Source organism: Hordeum vulgare, chromosome 2H, assembly GCF_904849725.1.
Source record: "Hordeum vulgare subsp. vulgare chromosome 2H, MorexV3_pseudomolecules_assembly, whole genome shotgun sequence".
NCBI lineage: Eukaryota > Viridiplantae > Streptophyta > Magnoliopsida > Poales > Poaceae > Hordeum > Hordeum vulgare.
The window spans coordinates 16,990,641-17,013,985 of NC_058519.1; the positions used below are offsets into that span (position 1 = coordinate 16,990,641).

Here is a 23,345-nt window from a genome sequence, read left to right on the forward strand (position 1 = left end):
AAGAAGACAAATTGGCAGAAAAATACTTCTCATGAAGGCACGGATTTGCTTCCCCGAAAGGCAGTCATGCCTCTTGGAAAAGGACAGTCACTTTTGTCCCAGAAAAAAAAATACATACAGGTGCAAACTGCAGTAATGCAGTAGCTGAACACCACCAATCTTCTACAAGTCAATTTGACAGAGCGGACACTTCGCCAAACCCAGAGCCACTCACAAACCAAAACAGAATTATGGTCGGGTGCACCGCAGGGTTGGCATTGCCGCACAGAAAAAAGAACTTAACATACCCAACACACCACTTGATCTATAAGGTGAAAGCAGAACTGAGTTAGAAATGAAGATATGTATTTCAAGAATATACATGAAAAAACATAATGCTGAACTACCATCCAGCACCAAGGAAGGAACTAGCACGGCTGTGTCTGTACAGGAGATTTCGATGTACATGATCTGACAAGAAAAACAAGACTGATGAATGAAAGAGCGCAAGCAATAGCATATCCGGTGGCAGAATAAAAGTGGCCTAGAACTGAACAAGGAAAATCCCACATCTTGGGCTCGGGTGTGCGCTGCTTTGTACAATCGAAAAGGGATGTGCACAGAAAAGACAACTAAATCATTCCCTCTTTGCTGCTGGCTATAATTGGTCTCAGTAATGTGTTGCCAGTGATAACCTTTGTTGTTGCAACCAGGAAGTCATAGCCCATTCCTTCCTGCGGTAGACAAGAGACAGGACATGGCAAGTAAGAAACTCGAGCCTATGGCAGGATTTTCCTGAAATAAACTGTAGTGTGATACTGTAATGCCGAGTGGCAAGGAAAACCTCATCTACAGAGTCAAACTCAGGCTCCCAACAATCACTTCGAAAAATCATGAATGAGAACTAGACATGGAAAATAGTGAAAACAGTGGATGAAGTAGAAAGGAACTGGAACAAACTCTTTCCATTTTTAATTTCCATTTTGGGACTCCAAAATGTACTGAATTTGTAGCATCTTGTAGGCCATTCCATATTCACATCTGAAAGAAAATGAGAAATTTGCACATACATACCTGTGCACTAAGAAACCGAAGTGCAGCAATCTCAGCAGATGTGACACCACCAATAAATACAACCAGAACCAGGGAGCGATGACCAACCCTAGAACAAACAGACATTTATAACAAATCCAGGTGAAGAAAAAACTTGGCGATGACACTGCTATCAAGCACAATAGGGGAAAACCATCTACTTAAACCAGCCATACGGTTCTGGCAACAAACAACTTCGATTAACAAAACAGTGCAATTCTCGGCTTCTCCAGGGGACAAAAGTCATAGAGGATGCAATGTCAAATGATAGTATTAATAGTACTAATCTTCTCTGTCTTTTTCACCTTGGTTTCATGTCTCCCTAGTTTTACTCTTCACGTCCTCCCCTGGACTCTACATATAATCTCTTCTCCAAGGTCTGCTACTTTATGATCACACACCCTCAGTTCTCACATGTCACAAGGTCTAATGGCCCAAAAAAGTCAAACTAAGCTCACACAGCAGACATATCATATAACTTAGGATCAAACCATGTGGAGAACACCACAATTTTGACAGTCTAACTCTCTACACATGAAAAATACTTGCTCGGTAAGATCATGAAATAACATGGGAACTGGTATATCAGATCAACAAACAATGCCGGAACCTATTATTCAAGCAAGTCTACAAAGCAAACATGATTGGGATAACCAGACCCTTTCCATTTCTAGCATTCATAAAATGTGGCAACAACAGTTCACATCAAGGTAATTTACCTGTCGGTACTCTGTTGTGACCCGGAACCTGGTAGTAATTCTGATGAACTAATGGTCGAGATACCCTATATGAGTAAACTGGATCATTATCTTAAGAAAAAACATTCAATATCCCCAAAAAGTGAAATTCAATGTTGACAATATTTGCTCACTCTTTTGAAATCCAAATGAGGACCTGGCAATAATTTCAACAGTTCTTCAATAGATCGCCTGCACAATGGTACACAAATTGATATCGAAAAAAACATCTTAACCTGTGGCTCCTTCTAACCCTTCAATACTGTTTTTTCAAGCAAACCACTTGCTCAACATAACATCATAGATAAGAAAGTCGATACGACTTGTTATAAGGGAGAAGTCATACACAGATGAATCAAACAAATTGGCACTGACAACTCTCTTGCTACGATGTATTACGAAACAACTAATTAATGAGCTCCCCAAAACTACATTCCATAAGGAATGAATAAGTATGCTTATAAGAAAAATGGAAGTTCATTCGCGTTGTGGAGAATATGGTTTGAGAATGACACTGGTGCAAAGAAGGGACACCATTATTTCTCACCGTGTATAAAGTTCTGTTACAGCTAAAAGTGCAGAAAAAAGGGAAGTTCATAAATAATGCTTACTTTCTGTAACTCAGAGCACACTAGAGATGTTTACCAGGGTTCACTGTTTGATTTTTTAGCTTATTTTCTCCAAAAAAGATCTATCACTAGGGAAATTGAACATATTTTCTCATGCAAACTACTCCCTCCGTTCTTTTATATAAGGTGCATTTTTTTTTCGATAAAATTCCACAATGCAAGGTGCATTTCTTGTAAATCGTTTTAATTCCCTTATTAGCCCCTCAGAAAAAGGAAAGTATCTCTCATGATTACATGTATCTCTAATTGTATCAAAAAAGGAAACTATCTCTCTCTCGATTGTGTGTATCTCTTACTTTTCTAGACTCCTTGATTTACTTGTCACTAACCAATAAATTTGACAAGGGTAATTTTGTCCTAACACCTTTATAATTATGTGCCTTGATCACCGTGCCGAAAATTATACACCTTACAAAAGGAATGGAGGGAGTACATTCTAACTAGCATGAATATATTTTTTAAAATAAACTGATTGGATATACTTACCATCCAGACCTCACTGCATGCTGAACAAGGCGAATACTAAGAGGTGCATATCCAGCAAAGATGTATGCTATATCATCAGGGCTGAGATTGAAAACAGGAACATTTTAGTGATAGTTGTTATCATGACCAAGATAACTTGTGATCACAAATTAAGTATGGAAACTTAGTAACAAATGCACAACAGGCAGAAGAATGAATGTTCCCAGAAGTGCTATGAATATTTTCCATAACATGGTGAGGGAGAATGAACAATATTTCAACATATTCAAACACACACAAAACATAAACAAGTTTCAACAAAGCATATGGCATGAACCTTCATTGGAAATATGGAATTTAGCATTTTTCTTCATTCATACAAATTTTATTTACTGAAGTAACAAAAATGAGAAAATTCTTTTGCATCTCACAACAGCTCAAGACTGCAAAAACATTTCGGTTAAGTATGGGTACTTTTTAAGAACATAAATTAGCCAGTTATGAAAATAAACAAAAAATACATTAATAAACTACACCTTCTGAAAGATGAAAAATTTGTGCAGATTAATTCAGCATAAAGTTTTATAAGTAAATTTGTAAAGAGAGGCCAAAGTAAATCTGAAGTTTATGCAGTTAATACTTTTCAGGATCCTTTATATCAACTATAAGCTGGAGAGCTCTGCTAATAACAGGCCAATTAGTCCTCGATTCCTGCACAATACGATAGTACATTAACTGATGCGAGAGTAAGTGGAATAAGTAACAAGATAAAACACCATTGAGGAGCCACTTAAGGATCTGAAACAAAAAGAAAGCCAAGTTGAGAGAAGCTACTTTGACTAACCTGCCTTTTAACAAGGCCAGCTTTTTCCAGATTGTATAACAAGGGCATGTGCTCAAAGCCATAACTGTGAAGTATTTCGCGCCTAGAAGAAGCAGAAACATGAATAAAGACTATAACACACATTTTGTATGTTGCGAATTTGTAAAGTGAAAATATAAAGTATCACGAAATCCCAGAAATACAGTGATTTATAAAGAAATATAACAATACCTCAAGTAGTCGAAATTCTTCTTCGGCAACCCAGCATTTGTAAGGGAAAATAATACTAGAAGGCGAAGTACAGTTTCAATAGGCTCTTGCTTCTGTATAATCTCCTCAATGTATTCGTAACACCTGGGCATGGTTAGCTTAGTTTAATATTTCAACACAGATCAGAGGAAACTAATTGACAGCAGCTTGATATCCTAAAAGCTAAAAACAAGGGAGTGGATTGAACAAAATATTTTGGGGGAAGCTTTCCATATGCCACTGGCAAATATTGAATCTTCTATCGGACCTATATTATTTTGGCATTCGACATGAAAAAACTTACTGTTTCATACCAGTATGGCAATTGGTAGGCTAAAACAGTACCCTTCCCATGTTAGTAAATCAGGAAATGACAGCATACAGTCATCTAAGTTACTAGACCGACAGACACATGGAACCACAGCAAAGCAACAAGCTAAGGTTTAAACGTTGAGCCCAAGAAACCACGAGAAATCCATGTAGAAAATCAACGAAGAACTTCCGCTCTTTAGAAGGCAAGAAAGGATAGTTCACGCCTCCGAAAAGGCTCCCACCTCCATTCCCCTCCCCACCACCACATGGCTGAACAGGTTTAACCGTATGACGTGTGCATCCCAGCATACAATAGCTCATCCAAAGCACATACATACCACTACCAGGAACACGTGTGAGAGTGGAGAGCTCGATCCAACGGCTCTCTCGAAGGCTATGTTAGGTTGTTGAAAGGTGACATGCTTGGGTGAGGGTGCCACAAAGCTCGAGCTCGACGCAGTATTCAAACTCGGCGGAGACGACATGGGCGAGCTTGCTCCAAGGACAAAGCGAGAGAGGGAAGCATGGGTTCGGAATGAAGTGGTCACCGTCGAGGCGGTTCTTGGTGAGCTGGGAGACGGTGGTGTAGCTACGCAGACGGGGGCGATGGTCGAGCCAACCAAAGCACAACCTTGGGACCTCCTCCAGCGAGGGGTTGTGCTGGTGATGTGGGGGAGGGCTAGGCACAACGATCTGGCGTGGACGACAGCGTCGGTTCCTGCGAAGCCGTTGGCGTCCACCATAGCGCCGCTAGAGACGCGGACCTCAGAGCAAGATCCCAGGTGAGTCTTGGCAGGCAGCCGAGAGGGTGCCGCCATGGGGCCTGGGGCGGGAGAGCGTCGGAGCGGTTGCGGTGGCCCAAGGGATGCGGGCGACGTCACTCTACGAGCACATGGAGGACTCGCTCTCAGAATCGAGCCGACGGTCATCGAGACATGGCCGTCGAATGGGGTCGCTCAACGGTCGACGAAGTCAGCATGAGGGGTGACATGGCGTGGGAGGGGGCTGGGAGGCAGAGGGGAGAGCTGTTGGCGGGGCTGGTGCTGGTGCTCAAGGGCTCAGGTTGTTATGCCCTAAACCTGGGATATTCACTAATTTTCTTTTATCTTTTTGCACCTCGTACCTCCTCGGAGGATTGTGACTGAACTTCTACCTTTTCAATGAAAAGAAACGCGGGTCCTTTGCTTTTTCACGAAAAAAAGGGAGCCATTGTGTTTTAATTAGTCAAGTAATGAGAATGTCCAGTTCAATGCCCCAAAGTTTGTGTCTCTCCTCTCAAGAATGCTACTCTTTTTCAAACCAGCTGAGCGGTCAATGCTACTAGCTTTATATATCCGGTTTTTACCTAGCCATCATAACGCATATAGGGAAAACAGAAGCTTCCACAGTGACAAGTAAGAGAACCGCCCCCTCTTTTCATTATACAGCTTGCTAAGCAGCTAGAAATATCCATGCAGAGCCACATGGCAAAATCGCCTCAACGGATCTGATACCAAAAGTTTAGATGGTAGACTACATGGTTAGGAAGCTAAGGGAGTTAAAGCGACCAGCCCGAAACTTCAAGGTGCAAAATTGATTACTCAATAGAAGCAAGCATATAGAAGATAGAGCGTTAATAAATAATACTCCCTCCGTCCCATAATATAAGATCTTATTACATTCAATATGTGAGTCCTCGCATATTGGATGTAATAAGATCTTATATTATGGGACGGAGGGAGCAGAACTCAAGGAGCATGGAATTAACAGAAAGTAACTCAAAGAAAACTGAGAAGAAAGTAACTCACGTTTCATAGGTCTGCGCCTCCAGTATTATTTGCTCAATCTCTACTCGGGCATGAAATGCGGGTTTTGCCGCAAATGATTGCAAATGTTGAGCCAAATTAACATGCCTCTGAATCATACAATGTGTCATAATTAGTGGAAGCAGAGGCAAACAAACTTAGGTATTGAAGTAACTCACAGCTATCTCCGGTAGCGAGTGTAACCTCTTCACAAAATCCTTCAGCTCAGAAACCGACTGTGTCTGTTTATGAAAAATATTTAGATAACTTCCATTCAAGCAACAAAGAAACCAACTGGAATACACATGCAGATACTTTGGACGCTAAACACCAAATTCCCTAGTGGGATATACAAAGTATGTAGTTCTCATAAAAAGGGACAAACTTATAATTTTATCCTGACACTTGTGTTCATCACTCCTTACTCCAAATGTAACATCAAAAGCCAGCATCATCTCCAAATACAACAATTCAAATTTTGACAAACCATTCCATCAAGTATACGTGAGACATGTCCTCCGAATATCCAAATCGAACAGTTCAAATTTTGACCAAACATTATGTGAAGTATAGGCAAGACATGTTCTCTGAATTGCCACATCAAAAAAATATTGAGTGAAGATTAAAGAGCTGCCAAACAGGCAATATATTATATATGATAGTTCTGAAGTTAACAATACAATATTTTCATATTGTACATGTTTAGTGGTCCTTTTTCTTCTTCAAAACCGTCACATCAGATAGTTCAATTCATGCCAATGTAATCATATTTACACTACAAAAACATATTGTTCAAAATGGATACGGGCTCTTGTTCTGAATATGACAACAGATAGAATCATTAACCATATTTCAAAATAACTGCAGCGACAGCAACCTGTCAATGCAAACATCAAACAACAAAAATGAAGTCTAACTCTAATTATTTTTTTAGAAAACGGAAGCTTTTATTACCCCTGGCCTCTGCATTCTAAGATGCATATAACCAACAACCTTACTACATTGTTTATTACAAAGAAATCAAACTTTCATCTTGCCAAAAAGAGGGTAAGATCAAAAATATAGACTGACTAAGATGAACTCTCAAACTATGACCCTATATTCCATGTCAGCCCAGTATATCAAAAAAATCAATCATAGAGTGGTTATTCATACAAACAGGGATTCAGTCAAATTTCTCAAAGAAAATCAGCTCAAGATGGTGCTCCATACACTAACACCATATTTGGAACCTTTTTATTCAACAGTATTGTGAAGGATTCTAGATAAGCCTATCCATCCTAGTCAACATATTAACACCATCATATACATGAGACACATACTGAAGGCACTAGAGTTTCAGAATGAGTCAATGTTATTCCGAATTTGAACGTTCAAGGCCAAACCTGCAATTGACTCCAGGCACCGGTGATTGAACTATGCTATAGCATTTTGAGGCACAAGAAGGGAGGCACACTAACACACCTATGACCGCTATACCAGATCTAACGAGTCACTAAGCAGGAGTAAGCATGATGCCGGAGCTGAATTGAAAATAGAAAATACGCTGTGTAATCCACCTTATAATCTCAAATACTGAAACACACAAAGTAGATGCCCATAGTGAACCAAGGCGGGAACTGATCGTGGATAAACAAATCTGGTGGGGGCACATGCGGAGGTGGCAGACCGCACGCAAAGAGGTTGGCATGGTGGATGGGCTAGGGGTTGCTTCGCTCTTAATATCATGCTAGCTTTCGGGGAAGAGAAGTCATCACAGATATATGCATTGCATTGTATTAAGCATAGTTAAATTTATACAAGAGTCACGGACCACATGGACCTAACCTACTGCTGGGTGGACCTAGTCGACATTCATGAAAAATATTAAAAGACAATACATACTAAGAATACACAACATGATGCAGAACTCTTTAGTTTTTATACTTACATTCGTTGATTTTACTTCTGCATAATCTTGCTGAATAGACGTTGCCTTTTGGCGAACGACCTGCAGTCAAAACAATTTGCAATGACCAGAACAAGATATTATTTACCGCCGCTTGCATAACAACCAGAACAACAACATTAGTGCAAAGCTCATTCACACAAGATAAACAAGAGGTAGAGCCAGTGGAGTGAACCTGGACTACAACATGCAAGTTGAGGTCTCGAATCTCCTTGTACAACTTATCACTGAAAAGAGAAGACAGCGACATAAATTTATAGCTCCAAATCCATTGCATGCTTATGTACATAGGAGCATTGCACACGCATAACTTGCAATCTGAGAAGGTTCGAAAATGTATTTGTACATATGCAAAATTTGAGTCTTCAGAAATGCACTACAAAATTACAACCAATATTGCGGGATGACAATGGCAATAATATAGATGTATAGAGGAAGCTTCCAAACAGCAAAGCAACAATTCTTGCACACACAAAAATTATACACGCCACATCGTTATAACAGTGTTCATTGTTTGTTTTCCCAGATAGTACATACCAAGGATAGTTTACCTTGAATTGAGTGGAACCTTGACCTTTTTTCCATCTTGTTGAGCACCCATAATGCTGGCGTCAACTTCCACAGACCCATTATGAATTTCCAACATCTGTCAAATAAAACATAATCGCACGATTCATTCAAAGCTACTCTAAATTTAGATTCGTAACGGAAATGCAGTGGCAGGATGGTAGAAATTCAGTTCATTTTGGTTGCATTGATTTAGGCAATAAACATCGCACAGCTGCCATTCATGCAGCGGATACACCTGAGTTAATGTTGCTCCCGAATCATACAAACAATACTGATAAAACCAAGACCAACCCAGCCAATGAGCTAAAATCTTAAGCAATACCCTGCTGCAAAGACGAGTATAAGCATGCAGCTACATAGGCGTTTCAACTTGGTCTAAGAAATATTAATGAGCTCACCATTTACCAAAATATCATTGCACCCTGCTCATTCTAACACAATTAAAACTAGTATGATCACTGCTACCATTGCAATGCATATAACCTAGCAAACTAGGAGGGTAAGAGTAAACAGGGGAAGCATCTACTTGCATTTCACGTCTCCTGTTCAAGACAACAATCCAACGCAAGGTGGACATTACTTAAAAGCTAGCTTTTTATCACAGTTAGTTCAGTCAGGATACAACATTCTGTATGCAGCTCAACTCCAGTAGCCATCTGGATAGACCAATATTAGATGACAAATCAGTTATTTGATTAGGACAGCAATAATGTGTAGGACCCCTCCATCCAGGGTAGATGTTTCTGGCATACAGTTCAGTACACACCTTTGACCACATTATTCCAAAAATCATTTGATAAAGAAATCCACCAACAAAGGCCAATCTAAACAACTTTACTGTATATTAGTCGTCAAATTCACAGAAGTTTGACTGCATACATTTTAAAATGACATCTATTTTGGAACTAGGGTAGTAAACATGAAGGCTCAAGGAACCATTACCAAGTAACAACCAGAGTTCTAGGTGGCCTTTGGTGGCATCCTGTGATTTCCATCTGCAACTCTATGGTTTTTAAAATTTACTACATGTCATTGGTAGAGATTAGGGAGGTGTGGACCTTGGGACTACAGCCGGACAGCTGCGACACTAGGGTGGATGGCTATCACGCAGTTATGCATAGAGTAGATAGTTATCAATTAGAGATTGAGTTTGTTAGTATATAGCCAGCAGCCAGGTCTGGTATCTTCCTTCCCAAACGTAACTCCCACCTATGATCTAATCGCTTCCCCAATCAGTCTGACTTCATTCGGACACCCTCCCGGCAGTGTTTACCCCGTTGTGTACTGTGGTTCACAACATACATACTGCTGAATTCATTACAAGGCCTACATGATCTGGTGGAGGAGCCGCAACAAAGATGGAGGCGGCAATAAAAATGTCTTATTTTGATTGGCAAGGAACACAAACTGTGTGGTGTCTCAGCATCAACCCCAACTTAAGAGAAATCAATACTAGAAAGCCAGGAACATGCTAGCTCATGGAGTCATACGTTCATATGTTATCAATCAAGATTCAACAGAGAAAGCTAATAGATCAAACACTTGTGACTTATAAGTAATGCCAGTATCAAAAAGTTCATGGCCTACCTCGTCTAATAGACCTTCATACGTTAGCTGAGAGCACATTGGTGTCACCATATCCACCTGAATGAATAAAATATGCATTCCAGAAAAGCAGAAGACATCAAAAGAAAATATATCACACATTCACACCTAAGATCACTATAATTTGTAAAAAACTTTGATCACTTAAAAAAATAGAGAAAAGGTTCATGTATGCTGAGAAAAGCAAGAAATGATCACAAAGTGTACAACAGAAAATTACCTCTCTATCTAGCAAAATAACGGTGTCTATCTCTGGAATCCCCATCTAAAAGCACCATAAAGTAAAAATTAGGCAAGCAGCTGAATTTAGAGATCTGAGTCATGAAAGGTTGAAATCAAATGGCATTACATTATCCATGCTGACCGGGTCTTCGAGTTGCATATGGTTCAGCAATTCTGCAGCTTTGGTTGATGCTACACCCTTGGCTCTAATATTGGGGATAACCCCAAAGGCAAACTGGAAAATAAATCTTATACGCGTAAGAGCAACACTTTATGAATTTGATGGAAGCCAGTTTCCCACATTGAAATAGGGTGAAAGGATTTCTAGTAAACGAAAGATTGCGTCAAAAAACTTATGAAATTGCAGATGCAGAGTTGGTAAGTACTCCCTCTGTAAAGAAAGAGTGTTTAGATCACTACTTTAGTGATCTAAACGCTCTTATATTTCTTTATGGAGGGAGTAATATGCAAACGTCAAGTATAGTGGTCTATCGCAAGTTAGCCTATCCATAACAATATTTCGGCCATAAACTAATGAATCACAAATGGAGTGATCATTATTTCAAGTACAAAACATTCCAAATGAAGGAAGGGAAGACATACATACATACCTCTAACTTATGGATAGCTTTTGCAACATGCCAGACAGAACTTGTATCTCCTTCAATAAGGCATTCCTGAAAATCATAAATGCTCCAATGAGACCCATAAAATGTTAGAAAAACATGCTACACCAATTATGTAGCTGTACCTGCAAGGAATAGTCAAGCTCCAAAGAAAGGACATCCTCGTCCAAAGGAACTAGATACAAGGGATATTCTCCGATTGTCAACTTTTGATGAACTTTTTCTTCCTCTAGAATCTGTGACAGCAAAAAAAAGAGAATTAAATTGAAGATGACTTAGTGCAAAGAGAAATTCATGGAGTGGATTCCTGGATTCATGTGTCCTAGGCTCCTAGCTCACAAAATTCTGAGAACAATAGCTAATCATGTGTTTGGACATCCACGAGGTAAGGGGAAGAAAAACTTGCCAGGATAAGATTACTACTATAACAAGGAAAATGTCTGCTTATCATCAATGCAACAGGACAGTATAATTTTTTGGCACCTGAAAGTATGTACATAGTATAATAACTGCATACAGGCTATGAATTATGTATTTGCCAATTTGTAAACATTTATTTATTCCTCAACGAATATTACAACTCAGAAAAAATCTATATTGAGTTATGTCTTACAATTGTCTGTGCCATCCATAATCAGATATTTAGTGATTAGCATCGCAGATACATGACAATTCAGGGGAGATTACAAAAGATAGCTTAGGATTTATTTATTTTATTATACATAAAGATAGTTAGCGTTCCTGGATCCTCTTTTGGCTAGTCAAATTCGTTACTCCTTTATAAATACCAAACAATGGTGACGAAGTTCAAGAGAAACTGAAATACGCTATCTCTAGTTTAGGCGCTAGAGGATCATAGCCAGCATTATGACTTAGTGTAAATGCATAGCTCAAGCTTCTCAATTTTAATTGTCAAAACAACATAGTCAATGGGTCACGAATTACAGTAAAAGGGCATCAGCTGTATATAACAGTGAAGCAGCAGGCAAGCTGAAATCCTTGAGAAGCTCATTCAGATTGTATAAAGATATTCATATGAATAATCTGTAACAAAAGTTCCATCCTACTGTGACTACTGTACATGTCACTGGCCAGGTTCGGCAGGGCCTGACGGATGGCGACGCCGGCCGGCAAGGCGGCGGGGATCAGCGGTGGTCCTGCGCGCTGGAGAAGAGGGGGCTGCGTGCGCGCTAGGAGGAGAAGCGGCTGCGAGTGCAACGGCTGGGGCTGGTTCATTGCTGCCCCCGACTCTCTTATATATCTCTCTTCTGCTATATTTATCGAGGAGTACTGGAGAAGGAGAGAGGAAGAGAAAGAAGGGCAGCTGCTGGAGTCTGCTGTTCTGCTGATTGCCCAAGGAGGAGGTTGCAGCTGCTGCTGGTGGTGTGCACTACAGCTGTCGTCATTTTCTCACGACAGATGCCATGGGTAGGCTAATCAAGGTGAGAGCAAGGTTGCCATGGAGGATCCGGGACGGGATAGGGTAGTAGCACGCGATGGTTTACCCAGGTTCGGGGCTCTCCGGAGAGATAATACCCATACTCATGCATGTCTGTACAAGATTGCTCCTGGAGCTGTATTAGAGGGGAAGAGGGAGCTAAGTGCTTCCTTCCTTAGCCTCATGTCTGTGTGTGTGTGTGTGTGCATGAGGAAGTGAGAGGGCAGCCAAAAGGGGGATCCCCATACGTGGTGGGCATGAGTCCCTTTGTATAGATGTGTGGCTTAGTATGTAAGCTACAGTGGGTAGCTTACATACTAAGCTGCTTGGGATGTAAGCTACCATGGGTAGCTTACACGCCAAGCTATATGTAGCTTGGGAGCTAGGCTATGCTTGTCCCCTGGAGCACTTTATAAACCAGCGCCCATGGGACAAGTTACACTGTAGAAGATACCGCTTGACGTGTGTATAGCGCACTGCTACCCCACAACGGTACACCGCCGAGGGGTATGGCAGCTGTTGGAGTCTGCTGTTCTGCTGATTGCCCAAGGAGGAGGTTGCAGCTGCTGCTGGTGGTGTGCACTACAGCTGTCGTCGTTTTCTCACGATAGATGCCATGGGTAGGCTAATCAAGGTGAGAGCAAGGCTGCCATGGAGGATCCGGGATGGGATAGGGTAGTAGCACGCGATGGTTTACCCAGGTTCGGGGCTCACCGGAGAGATAATACCCCTACTCATGCATGTCTATATATGAGGTATATTTGCAGTACAAGATTGCTCCTGGAGCTGTATTAGAGGGGGAGAGGGAGCTAAGTGCTTCCTTCCTTAGCCTCATGTTTGTGTGTGTGCATGAGGAAGTGAGAGGGCAGCCAAAAGGGGATCCCCATACGTGGTCGGCATGAGTCCCTTTGTATGGATGTGTGGCTTAGTATGTAAGCTACAGTGCATGGGTAGCTTACACGCTTAGCTTGGGAGCTAGGCTATGCTTGTCCCCTGGAGCACTTTATAAACCAGCGCCCATGGGACAAGTTACACTATAGAAGATACCGCCTGACGTGTGTACAACGCACTGCTACCCCTCAAAGGTGCACCGCCGAGGGGTATGGCCGACCTGTCCGCGCGTGTCCGATGGGACGCCATGGCCGGCTCTGGCCAGCCGGCCACGGGTGCGAGTCGGAGTAGCTGGCCCGGGCGGGCGGGCACCCCGTCCGACTTGTCGCCTTTGTGGCACCCGGGGGTCATCCCCCCGACAACAGCGAAGGTGCTACTGCTGATTGGTGTCGAGGGCTGCTGCTGCTCTGCTGATTGGACAAAGGAGGCTAGCTGAGGCTGAGTTCTACTGGTGCTGGTGCTAGCGGCTGTGAGCTGGGCGGGGGGGAGGGATTGGTCGGGAGAGGAGCTCCCCTTGCTGTGGCGGCTGGAGTGTGTTGCGGGTGTGTTGGTTCTGGAGCTGCTGCTTCGGAGAGGAAGGAGGATCTGTTGTGTTACTACTTATTGGTCTGCACTGCTGTGTGTCTTTGCTGCTGTTGGTTATCCCAACCAAAGATGAGTGAATCAAATGCTCTCGCTGAGGCTTTCGAGAAGTTAGTTAAGATCCTCGCGGTGTCCAACTTTGGGGCCATCCAACAGGGCCTCAGAAGCTCGAAATGTCGTCCCTGGACATGAAGCTAGAGCGGACCACAAATTATTTGAGCTGGTCCAGGAGGGCATTGTTGGTTGTGGAACAGAAGGAACTTGATGGGCACTTATTGGGTGCCGATGATGAACCAGGAGACAAGACTAAACCTGGGCATACCCCGGGCCGGGCTTGAGAAAGCCCGAACTGAAAATCACAAGCCCAAGCCCGCCCTGGCCAAAAAAATGAATATTCAGGCCTGAAGCCGGCCCGAATGGACTAAAAAGATGAATTTCGGGCCGGGCTGGGTCTGGCCTCTGTATAAAATGGCTATTTTCCCAAGCCCGAGCCCGGCCCGAAATACAGACCAAGCCTAGTTTTCAAGCCCGAGCCTGGCCCAAACATAAAGCCGAACCCGGCCCGGCCCGGGTTTTTCAGGCCGGGTTCGGGCTTTGTGTTTGGGCCGGACTGCCCATGCCCAGGTGTAGACAAGACTACCGCTGAGGGGAAAAGGTGGAAGGTCATAAACTCTGCTCATTGGCTGGTTGTTGAACTCAGTGGTGCACTCCATTGGACACTCTATGGAGGGACTATCCACGTCCGCCGAGATATGGAAGGCTCTATCCACCCAATACTCAGGCAAGGATAATTTCATGCTAATTGCTCAGATTGAGGGGAAGATCAGTCGGCTGCGCCAAGGTGACGACATGTCAATGATGGGATATGTGGCAGAGCTGCAGGATTTGTGGGCGAAGCAGGATAACCGCGATCCTCTGGATCTCTGTAATGCGGCTTGCATCGAGTCAGGGCGCAAGTGGATTGCATGCAGGTGTGTGCTGAAACTGTTGGAAGGGCTCAGAGGTTGCTTTCATGGCAGGGGGCATCCTTGTTGCACCAACCTCTCCTGCCAACTATTAAGGAGACTATTGCAACAATGTCTCAAGAGGAGGTGAGGCTATCTCTTGAGCATGCAGACGTGAAGGTTGTGCCGGCTTCGACATTTCCAGTCACTGAGCGCATGAAGTGGGGAGATCCCAACAAATGTCATATTTATGGGGAGGTATGTCACTAGAAGAGGGAATGTCCAACTCGTGGCGGAGGCATGGGATACAACAGAGGGGAACTGGCAAAGGTAGGCATGCTATAGGCATAGGTTGATACCTAGGGACCTCAAGGGGTCATGTTTCTAGGGGCAAAGGTGGCCATTCAGCAAACTAAGGGGGTCGGAGGGCACATATGGTAGTTGAAAGGGACACTGCAAAGTCCAAGGGCGAGGAAGTTGATGAGGCTGCCTATGGAGACTTTGCTCATTGGGCCTTTACTGATGAAGGTAATCTGACAAAGGCATCTCTTACTCCTAATGTGGATGCTTCAGAGTGGGACCTAGACTCTGGAGCATCTAAGCATGTTGTGGGTAATTCCTGTGTGTTTGAGTTTTACAATAAGCAACCTCCTACTCAAAAGGGCACCATCCAAACTGCTGATGATACAAATCAGCCTGTCATAGGGGTTGGCACAGTCAAGTGCACTTCAACTATCTCGTTATCATCAGTTTTACATGTGCCAGCTTTTCCTGTCAATTTGGTCTCTTTTAGTGCTCTCATTGATCAAATAGACTGTCATGTGATCCTCGACAAGTCCGGTTGCTTGATTCAGGAGCTACAAACGAGCTAGACAGTTGGGACTGGCACCAGGCGTAGGGGGCTCTGGTACATGGACCAGGAAGTGCAACCGGACTTGGTGTATGTTGGGACCATGGAGGACAAGGAGAAGCAGGCGATGATCCATCACTACAGGATGGGGCATGTATCTTTTGATAAGATGAGTAGAATATTTGTGGATGTTATGTGTGAAATAGGCAAGGGCAAGTTGACATGTGATGCTTGCGAATATGCAAAACACACAAGCCTCATATGTGAGTAAGGGGCTTAGGAGCATATCTCCCTTCATGCCTATTCATTCGGATGTATTGTCAATTGGTCAGGTGCAATCTCACTAAAACCTAGTCAAACAAAGCTTAATTATAATTATGATATCTACTAGTGCAGATCTCATCCATACAAGATGGAATTCCGATCTTTCTGTGCATTAGTAAGGATCAATAAATTCCACAGTACACATGACACCCCTACAGGACAACGGTGATTGTGTTTCAGTCATCTCTTATTGTAATGATGAGCTCTATAATTATCAAATTCTGCATGAGTCTCACAAATTATTCTACCATACTAGAATTATAAGTCCAAACAAAATAACAAAACATGCATGTACATTAATGGAAACAAAAAATACAGAAACCAAAATACCTTCTCACAGGCAACTATACGGCGTGGTACAAAATAGAGGTGGTATTCCCTCTGGAGCCCTTTGGATTCGTCATTCTTAATTTGATTTGCCACAAATTTCATGAAGTTCAACTGGGAGCGAACAAGATACACCACTTTGGGGCATTCTGTCTGCAGAGGGTCAGCAGAGAGGATCCGCAGCTCCGTGCCATATTCCTAATCAACGTAAAAAAACATATGTCTGAGCTTTCCAAGTTGAAACAAAGAAAGTAACTGCAACGTGGTTTTACTCTTATGTTTATGTATGGAGGGTATTTGAAGGAATATTCCCATGGCACATTCCCAAAGTTCAAATTATGTATTAAGATATTAGTTAGGGACATGAAATGTATCGCTTATTGGCAGCACATCCAGAGTCTATCACCGAACCTTTAGCACCGAGGTCTGCAGGATCAGTGAGAGGGTACCCGCAAGCTTCGGATCAATGACCAGACACTTCTTCCCCCTAATCTGATACACAAGGAATTCAAACTCTTCAATGTCAACAAAAGTACATAAGATTGCAACAGGGAGTGCAGGAGGAGAAACGCACACTCTTGATTATGCTGAGAAGTTCCTTCTGTGACTGCTCCCTGGATGCCAGGGTTAAAACAGATTAAGAACACAACTCAAGATTTAGAGGAAGAGACAGGAAGTGAGTAAGATCAGGATAAGAGACCTGAGGGCGGTAAGGTTGAGCGGGGCGTTATCGAGGTTTGGAATCTGTGCCATTTGGCCCACTCAACACCTTCATATTTCACGAATACATCAAAAATATATTCTTCTTAACACAAAGAAGCATGCATACGCGAGTTATTAGATAGCATATCGAAAGACAGCGACAGAAGCAGAGTATTGAGGAAAATTTCTAAAAAGGTGAATGAAAAGTATCACACATGATGTTCACAACTTATAGATGACTTCCATTCTGCTCAATGAAGTGAAATAATTAAAATCAAAACCATCCACTGATCCACTAACAGAACATCCCAGTGTAGCTATAGTTGACACAACCAGAAGCAAACTATACATAACTACCAGATAGGGTTGGAACAAGTAACAGATCTAAGGTCTCGAACAGCATTGCTGCATTCCAAAGGCCAAAAGCTTGAACTGCCCAGAAAATCTAAGAAAATGTAGCAAAAAGACAAGCATAAACATATGCGGCCAATGTTCATTCACTTGGCATACACTTGACATGAATCCAAATTGCCTACAGGAGATCTGCTAGCATGGCACGAGCGATGTGAAGTTGATTCGTTCAGACAGTGTCAACTATTCATCATTCGCTCAGGTTCGTTGGCATGAGATGCGATTTCGTGAGACTCGTCCACTAGGAGCAGGGTGGGTAGCGCGAAAGCCACCATCCATCATCCCAGATCGATCCCCAAATAAATCGCAGCACGCATCGAACCCCGGGATCGTCCAAATCGGGGAGCTAACCAGAGGCATGTGGCACGACAGTTGAGAGAGGGGATCTCACCTGAGAGGGCCCTCGCTCCTCGATCTGGGCCGCTGCTTCCGGTCGTCGCCTTCGCGGACGGCGGCGAGCTGGGGTCGTCGAGTCGACAGCGGCGAGGCGACGAGGAGGCAAGACGGGGACGGGGCCGCGCAGGGAAGAGAGGAAGGAAGGGACTGGGCGGTCGGATGGTGGAGGAGCTGCAGGGGGCCGGAGAGCGGCCGGCGGGCGGGAGGGCGGAGCTCCGGTGGGGGAGGAGCAACCGAGCGGGCGAGAAGAGGAACGAGCTCCTCTGACGTGTTACAGACAAGGAAACGGGCCTGGGCTGCAGACAGGCTGCTTGTTTGCAGCCCACCAACGAAATTCCCACTTTTTTTCGGGACCTCAAAATTCCCACGTAAACAGCCCAGTCAGTAGGAAGAAGGACTGAGTGCTCGCGCGGGCTCTCACGGGCCGTGGCCCAGTCACTGGTCGCTCGTGTTTTTTTTTTCTGGCTAGCACCGACGGGCAACGGTCGTCCCGGTCGCTTGTCTCGCCACAGTATGCTCGGTTGCTTAGAGCATCTCCAACGAGAGCGAAGTTTATGTGCCCGGGTATTTTGGTGCCTTCTTAAAAATAAATAGAAAAACATATTTAAAAGGTTGAAAAAATTCAAAAAAAAATTGTGGAAACTTCTATGCATTCGTTATGAATTAGTGAAATTTTGTTTTGAAAAAATGTAATTTGTAAGCTGTACAAAAATAACAAAATTTTGGTCCAATAACAAAAAAAGAAGCCCATTTAAAAATACATATTTGTTATTTTTTTGTATGCCACGTGTGAACATAAAATGATTTGAAATTTTGCAGATACATAACATACAACATACATGTTATCGAAACAGGCTTTCGTCCCGCTTTATAGATAAAGCACAACGACCTGAATCCAACACACATGTCCGAACATAGAAAATAAAAAAGAGAGTCCGCTGGGGCAACAGCACAATCTAGCCCAAAATAAAGAGAAGAAACAAAAAAAATGCCCACACGGGGGCAAGCTAGGCAGCAAGCAAGGGAGAGGAGAGCCGTCGGGCGGCCGCCATCAACGCGTCCAGGTAGTGCTGAAGTCGGCCCCGGTCCCGGGTCCTAACGAGCGGATGCCAATGCTGCAAGAAGGCAAGGAATTTGAAGAACGAGTCAGAAGCACGCCGCGGAAACACCTTCTCAATCACCATTTTATTGCGAGTAGTCCAGAGGGTCCACATCATAGCCGCGAAAATCAACCAAAACAGTCGGCGTTTATGACCGACCTGGGTGGCCCGCACCTGCAGAAAATCTGCAAGGTCAGAAGCCTCCCACTCCGGTCCCAGAGCCTCGCATACAAAGCACCATAGTACCTGTGCCGCAGCGCATGAGAACAGAATGTGAGAGCTAGTCTCCGGACATGGCACAGGGGACATATGCCGTTACCCGGACCATGGTGTTTCAGCACCTCGGTCCCTGAAGGCAAACGGTCTCGGAGAAGCTGTCAAACAAAAATCTTGATCTTCAAGGGCAGCGGGGCCTTCCAGAGTGGGGATAACCACGGGAGGACCGACATCCTGCACAGGGCCAGGTATGCCGAACTAACAGAGAATTCTCCCGATGGAGAGAGACTCCAAGAGACACTATCACTGACCGCCGAGGTCGGGAGGGGAATCACTGCCAAGAGTAATTCCTAGTCCAGGACCTCAACAGGGCCAAGGGGACGGCGGAATGCAACATGCCATCCGTCTTCCAGAGCAGCTGCAGAAACAAGGACAGCAGGGTCGGCGCAGATAGCAAAGAGCCTCGGGAAACGGAATCGTAAAAGCTCTCCTTCCAACCAAGGATCTAACCAAAACTGGGTCCCAGATCCGTCGCCCACCGAGATCCGCAAACCCAACCTAATCTTGTGTTTAATGCTCTGGATATACTTCCAGAACTATGAACCATTCGCGAGAGAGCATGTCAAGAAAATGTTTGTGTGTATCTACAAAAAAAAATAGATTTCTTTACATTGTAGAGAATGATTTTTCAAAACGGACACCACGGTGCTTGTGCACCATTTGCAATTTTCGTATCTCCAACAACCTTTGTATATTAGATTGTTAAAAACTTGTTATAACCAAATTGGATATGTGTGTGTTTACAAAAAGTTTCATGTTTTTTTACATTGTAGAAAATGATTTTCCAAAACGGACACCATAATGCCCGTGCATCATTTGCAATTTTCGTATCTCCAACAGCCTTTGTATATTAAATTATTAAAAACTTGTTATAGCAAAAGTAGAGAAAAGGTTTACAAAGCCAACATGTTTTTTTTGCTTTGATAGCCTTTGTATATTGGATTGCTATATTTATACAAAACACACAATAACATGTGTGGATAGTTTGTCATAGACACATTACATATAAGCATACGTACATGTATATGTATACTAGTACAACTTGCGTCCATGTACACATGCACACACGCGTACACTTACACACATGCAGCACACACACTTACACGTACACATGCAGCACACACACGTACATATGCAACACACACACGTATACACGTACACATGCAACACACACGCGTACACGTACACATACACACGCATACACACATAGCGCACGCGCAGCACACACATTAGTACACGGACCACCTGTCATTGAGACAAAGTGAGGCTTTAGGAGGCTTGCTAAAAATTTACAAAGTGCCCTTTGGCTTGGCAAATATGCAAAATGTGAGTGTAAATATAGCAAGCTTTGTAAGAAAAATTGGTGGGGACCACTTATATAAACGCTGTTGGAAAAGGTTTTTTTGCCAAGATTTGTAAAATAGCAAGTGAGTGCAAATATACAAAGGCTGTTGAAGATGCTCTTAGGTCTATTTTTCTGGGAGCTCGTGTGAAAAATCTTGCTTGTTCAGAAAAAACGGCTATGGTTTTCTTATTAATTTAAAGAAGATCACGTATTTGAAAAATGTTTGGGAAATTAAGAATCTTCATGAATTAAAAAAATAGTGAACTAAAAAAATGGTCACAATTTTTTAAAGTAGTCATGAATTCATAAAATATTTGCATTCCCGATAAATTGTTCACGGATTTGAAAAAAGTACGAACTTAAAAAACTTCACATATTCGAAAAAGTACGTGGATTTCAAAAAAATCACATATTTAAAACAATGTTCACGGATTTGAAGAAAATTCAAGAACGAAAAGAAAAAAACAAAAGAATCCAAACTGAATAAAACTACAAAAGAAACATAAGAAAAAACCGGTCTGGAAAATTTGAGGGAATCTTTTAGAATGTTTCAAAATCGGAGAAGGAGAGAGATATACATGGATCGGCCCAATTAGAACTAGCTAATGGAATTTTCAAAAAAAAAAAGAACTAGCTAATGGATGTGGGTTTGCCCTTTCTACCAAGAGCAGAGCACTATATTGGCGCTAGCGCCAAATAGCATATTCCGGAAACTAACAATGATATTCCATTTCTTTACTCTCTGTCGTCCTTCGCTCACGACACATTGGGGCCACCCGTAAAACCTTGCTCGGTCGTGGAGAGAGGCATAGTTGTCGCGCCACCATGACATGGTCACTCTTACCACACCTGCACCACCCCATGAGGGAGGTACCAAAAGAGCATCGCGGCACCGCGTGGCTGCACCACGCCATCAAGCTCGCATCACCGCGAAAGCTGACATGCAAGATACGACGGACATGGATCAAAGGCGACTAGCACATAGACATGACCAGTGCACACAATGCGACGCTCAAATTGAGCACAACATTGTCAAGTTTCAAATTGAGCATGTCATAACATACACAGCCTTGTCAAGCTACAAATTACGCAGAGAAGATGTTTCAAATTGAGCAAGACATACGAGCATTTTAACCACGCCGGCATAATCTTCAGGATTTTTATTTAGTGAGTCTTGGACGTCAACAATTCGAGCATCAACCCTAATGATTATCAGTATCCAGTGAAACCTGCGCACGTTTATATAAACAAACATGCATGCATAACTCATCAACTACACTTACCATCGAGTAAGCAAAATGGAATTTGTAGTATAAGACAATAACATTCACTTGAAGTTTTAAGGCCATACTATTTCTGTTTTGGTATTTTCTGCCTTTAAAAACCTTAGTAAGTTCATCTCTGAGTCTTCGGGGTGGTCTTGTATCAATTTTTCATGAAGGATATATGGGGTCAATGAACGCAATGACATAGATTCGTCCTCTTTTACATTCAAGAATCTTCATTATGTATTATAGCATATAAAAGAATGTAGTGAGGATAATTACACGTAATAAATGAGCTGAGCTAGAGACTTAAATTACAGAAAGAAATCACTTACACACATTATCAATGGACGATAGATTTGTCGAGTGTGTCTTGATTGTATAATTAAAACAATTCCTCAAAGTCAATATATAGGTCGTTATCATATAAATAAGGGTTTATTACTCATGTCCCCTGGTTCCTTAACTTTACTCAGCCATCCACGCGCTCTAAAATTTAGCCCGTTTTTCCCCATTCGCTTGTCCGAAACCCTCGCAAAAGCCCAAACTGGTCATTTGCCGTGGAGTCAAGCTTTGACCGTTGACTCTGACGAGTGGGCCGACCGTTGGACCTGACAGATGGGGTCGCGTTGAAGGGTGATGTTGGGGATCGTAGTAATTTCAAAAAAAATCCTACACCATACAAGGATCTATCTATGGAGAAACCAACAACGAGCAAAGGGGTAGAGTATCTTCATACCTTTGAAGATCGCTAAGCGGAAGCGTTGCTAGAACACGGTTGATGGAGTCGTACTCGCAGCGATTCAGATCGCGGTAGATTCCGATCTATGCACCAAACGATGGTACCTCCACATTCAACACACGTATAGCTCGGTGACGTCTCCTCCTTCTTGATCCAGCAAGGAGAGAGGAGAAGTTGAGGGAGAGCTTGATACGTCCCAAACGTATCTATAATTTATGTTTGTTCCATGACCTTTTGGGTGACATTGTTATATGTTTTGCTACACTTTTATACCTTCTACACATATTTGGACTAACCTACTAACTCAGTGCATCCAGTGCCAGTTTCTGTCTGCTGATGTCTTTTTTGCAGGGACTTTTACCCCAATTTACAGTGTCCTAAAAATCCCGAGAAAAATATATAAAAATCAGCGTGACGGAAGCTTCCGGAGCACCAAAGGTGGGCCAGAGGGGAGCCAGGGCGTGCCCACGCGGCCTCCCTGCGCGGCCTTCCCCCCTGGGCGCGCCCACAGGTTGCCTGGGTGGGTCCCACCTCCTCTGGTGCCCTCCTTTGGCCTATATTTACCTCTTCGATAGGAAACCCTTCCATCATATCCATAATCGTGAATTTCTCCATTGTTCCGCCGCCGCAGCGCTCCCGAGATCGGGAGCACCATAAGACCTCTTCCCGGCACCCTGCCGAAGGGAGGATTGATCTCCGGGAGCTTCTCCA

At 43.1% G+C, this 23,345-nt stretch overlaps 1 protein-coding gene across 1 annotated transcript; it reads right to left on the reverse strand.

Annotated features, from left to right (window-relative positions):
* Positions 1–284: 284 nt before the first annotated feature.
* LOC123424488 (vacuolar protein-sorting-associated protein 33 homolog) lies at positions 285–18,180 on the reverse strand. Its single transcript, XM_045108108.1, has 23 exons — positions 17,902–18,180; positions 17,098–17,166; positions 16,972–17,011; positions 16,809–16,889; positions 16,401–16,595; positions 11,167–11,277; positions 11,027–11,092; positions 10,543–10,650; positions 10,414–10,458; positions 10,176–10,232; positions 8,570–8,664; positions 8,194–8,245; positions 8,001–8,060; positions 6,250–6,312; positions 6,074–6,180; positions 3,957–4,079; positions 3,747–3,828; positions 3,543–3,613; positions 2,924–3,004; positions 1,943–2,000; positions 1,791–1,855; positions 1,054–1,141; positions 285–713 (listed from the first exon to the last, which is right to left on the reverse strand). Exons 2-23 carry the CDS (start codon positions 17,148–17,150, stop codon positions 612–614), a joined length of 1,803 nt encoding a protein of 600 aa, XP_044964043.1. The 5' UTR covers positions 17,151–17,166; positions 17,902–18,180; the 3' UTR covers positions 285–611.
* Positions 18,181–23,345: the final 5,165 nt, after the last annotated feature.